At 63.6% G+C, this 894-nt stretch overlaps 1 protein-coding gene across 1 annotated transcript in view; it reads left to right on the top strand.

The window, feature by feature from the left end:
- The window catches only part of PLEKHA6 (pleckstrin homology domain containing, family A member 6), a gene marked incomplete at its 5' end in the record, with an annotated part of 11,514 nt that overhangs the window by 9,186 nt on the left and 1,434 nt on the right, over positions 1–894 (top strand). The window contains 2 exons of the mRNA XM_010018756.1: positions 4–63; positions 200–364. Coding sequence (XP_010017058.1) covers positions 4–63; positions 200–364 — 225 coding nt within the window. The remainder of the gene's footprint in view (positions 1–3; positions 64–199; positions 365–894) is intronic.

The raw sequence follows: 894 nt of genomic DNA, 5'->3' as shown, positions 1-894 counted from the left end.
CAGCTCCCCGGCACCCAGCAGCCCGAGCCCCCCAGCACCAAGGCACCCGCCTCATATAAGGTGGTGAGTCCCTGCACTGGGCTGGGACAAAGTGGGGTTTGCTTTGCAGAGGTCTGACATGGAGCGGAGGGGACCCTGGGGCCGGGGAAGGGGACAGAGCGGCATCCCAGGGGGCTCAGTGGGGCTGGGGTCCCTGCAGGTGCGCCGGCACCGCAGCATCCATGAGGTGGACATCTCCGACCTGGAGGCAGCGCTGCGCTCCGATGACCCCAGCAAGGTCTATGAGACACCGCAGGAGGAGATCGCCCGCCTGCGCAAGATGGAGCTGGAGCCACAGCACTACGATGTGGACATCAACAAGGAGGTGAGGCTGGGCTGTCCTGGGGGAGCTGCAGCCGGGGCGCGGGCATCCCTTGCTCCGGGGTTTGGAATGGTTTGGGTTGAAGGGACCTTAAAGTTCCTCCAGCTCCAACCCCTGCCCCGGGCAGGGACACCTTCCACTAGAGCAGGTTGCTCCAAGCCCCTGTGTCCAACCTGGCCTTGAACACTGCCAGGGATGGGGCAGCCCCAGCTTCTCTGGGCACCCTGTGCCAGCACCTCAGCACCCTCACAGGGAAGAGTTTCTGCCTCAGAGCTCATCTCAGTCTCCCCTCTGGCAGGTTCAAGCCATTCCCCTTGTCCTGTCCCTACATCCCTTGTCCAAAGCCCCTCTCCAGGTTTCCTGGAGCCCCTTTAGGCACTGGAAGACTGTTTAAGGTCTCCCATAGTGTCGACCCTATAGTGTCAGTCTATGCTGTGTTGGTCAGGGTCCTGGAGGTTCTGTTGGTGCCTGGCCAGGGGCTGCCTTTGCCTTGGCGGGGGGTGGGGGGCGGGGGGGGGGGGGGCAGCAGATCA

Source organism: Nestor notabilis, unplaced genomic scaffold (genome assembly GCF_000696875.1).
Source record: "Nestor notabilis isolate BGI_N333 unplaced genomic scaffold, ASM69687v1 scaffold20387, whole genome shotgun sequence".
Classification (NCBI taxonomy): domain Eukaryota; kingdom Metazoa; phylum Chordata; class Aves; order Psittaciformes; family Psittacidae; genus Nestor; species Nestor notabilis.
The sequence above is the reverse complement of the archived record's forward strand: the minus strand, read 5'-3'. Positions and strand labels throughout refer to the sequence as shown.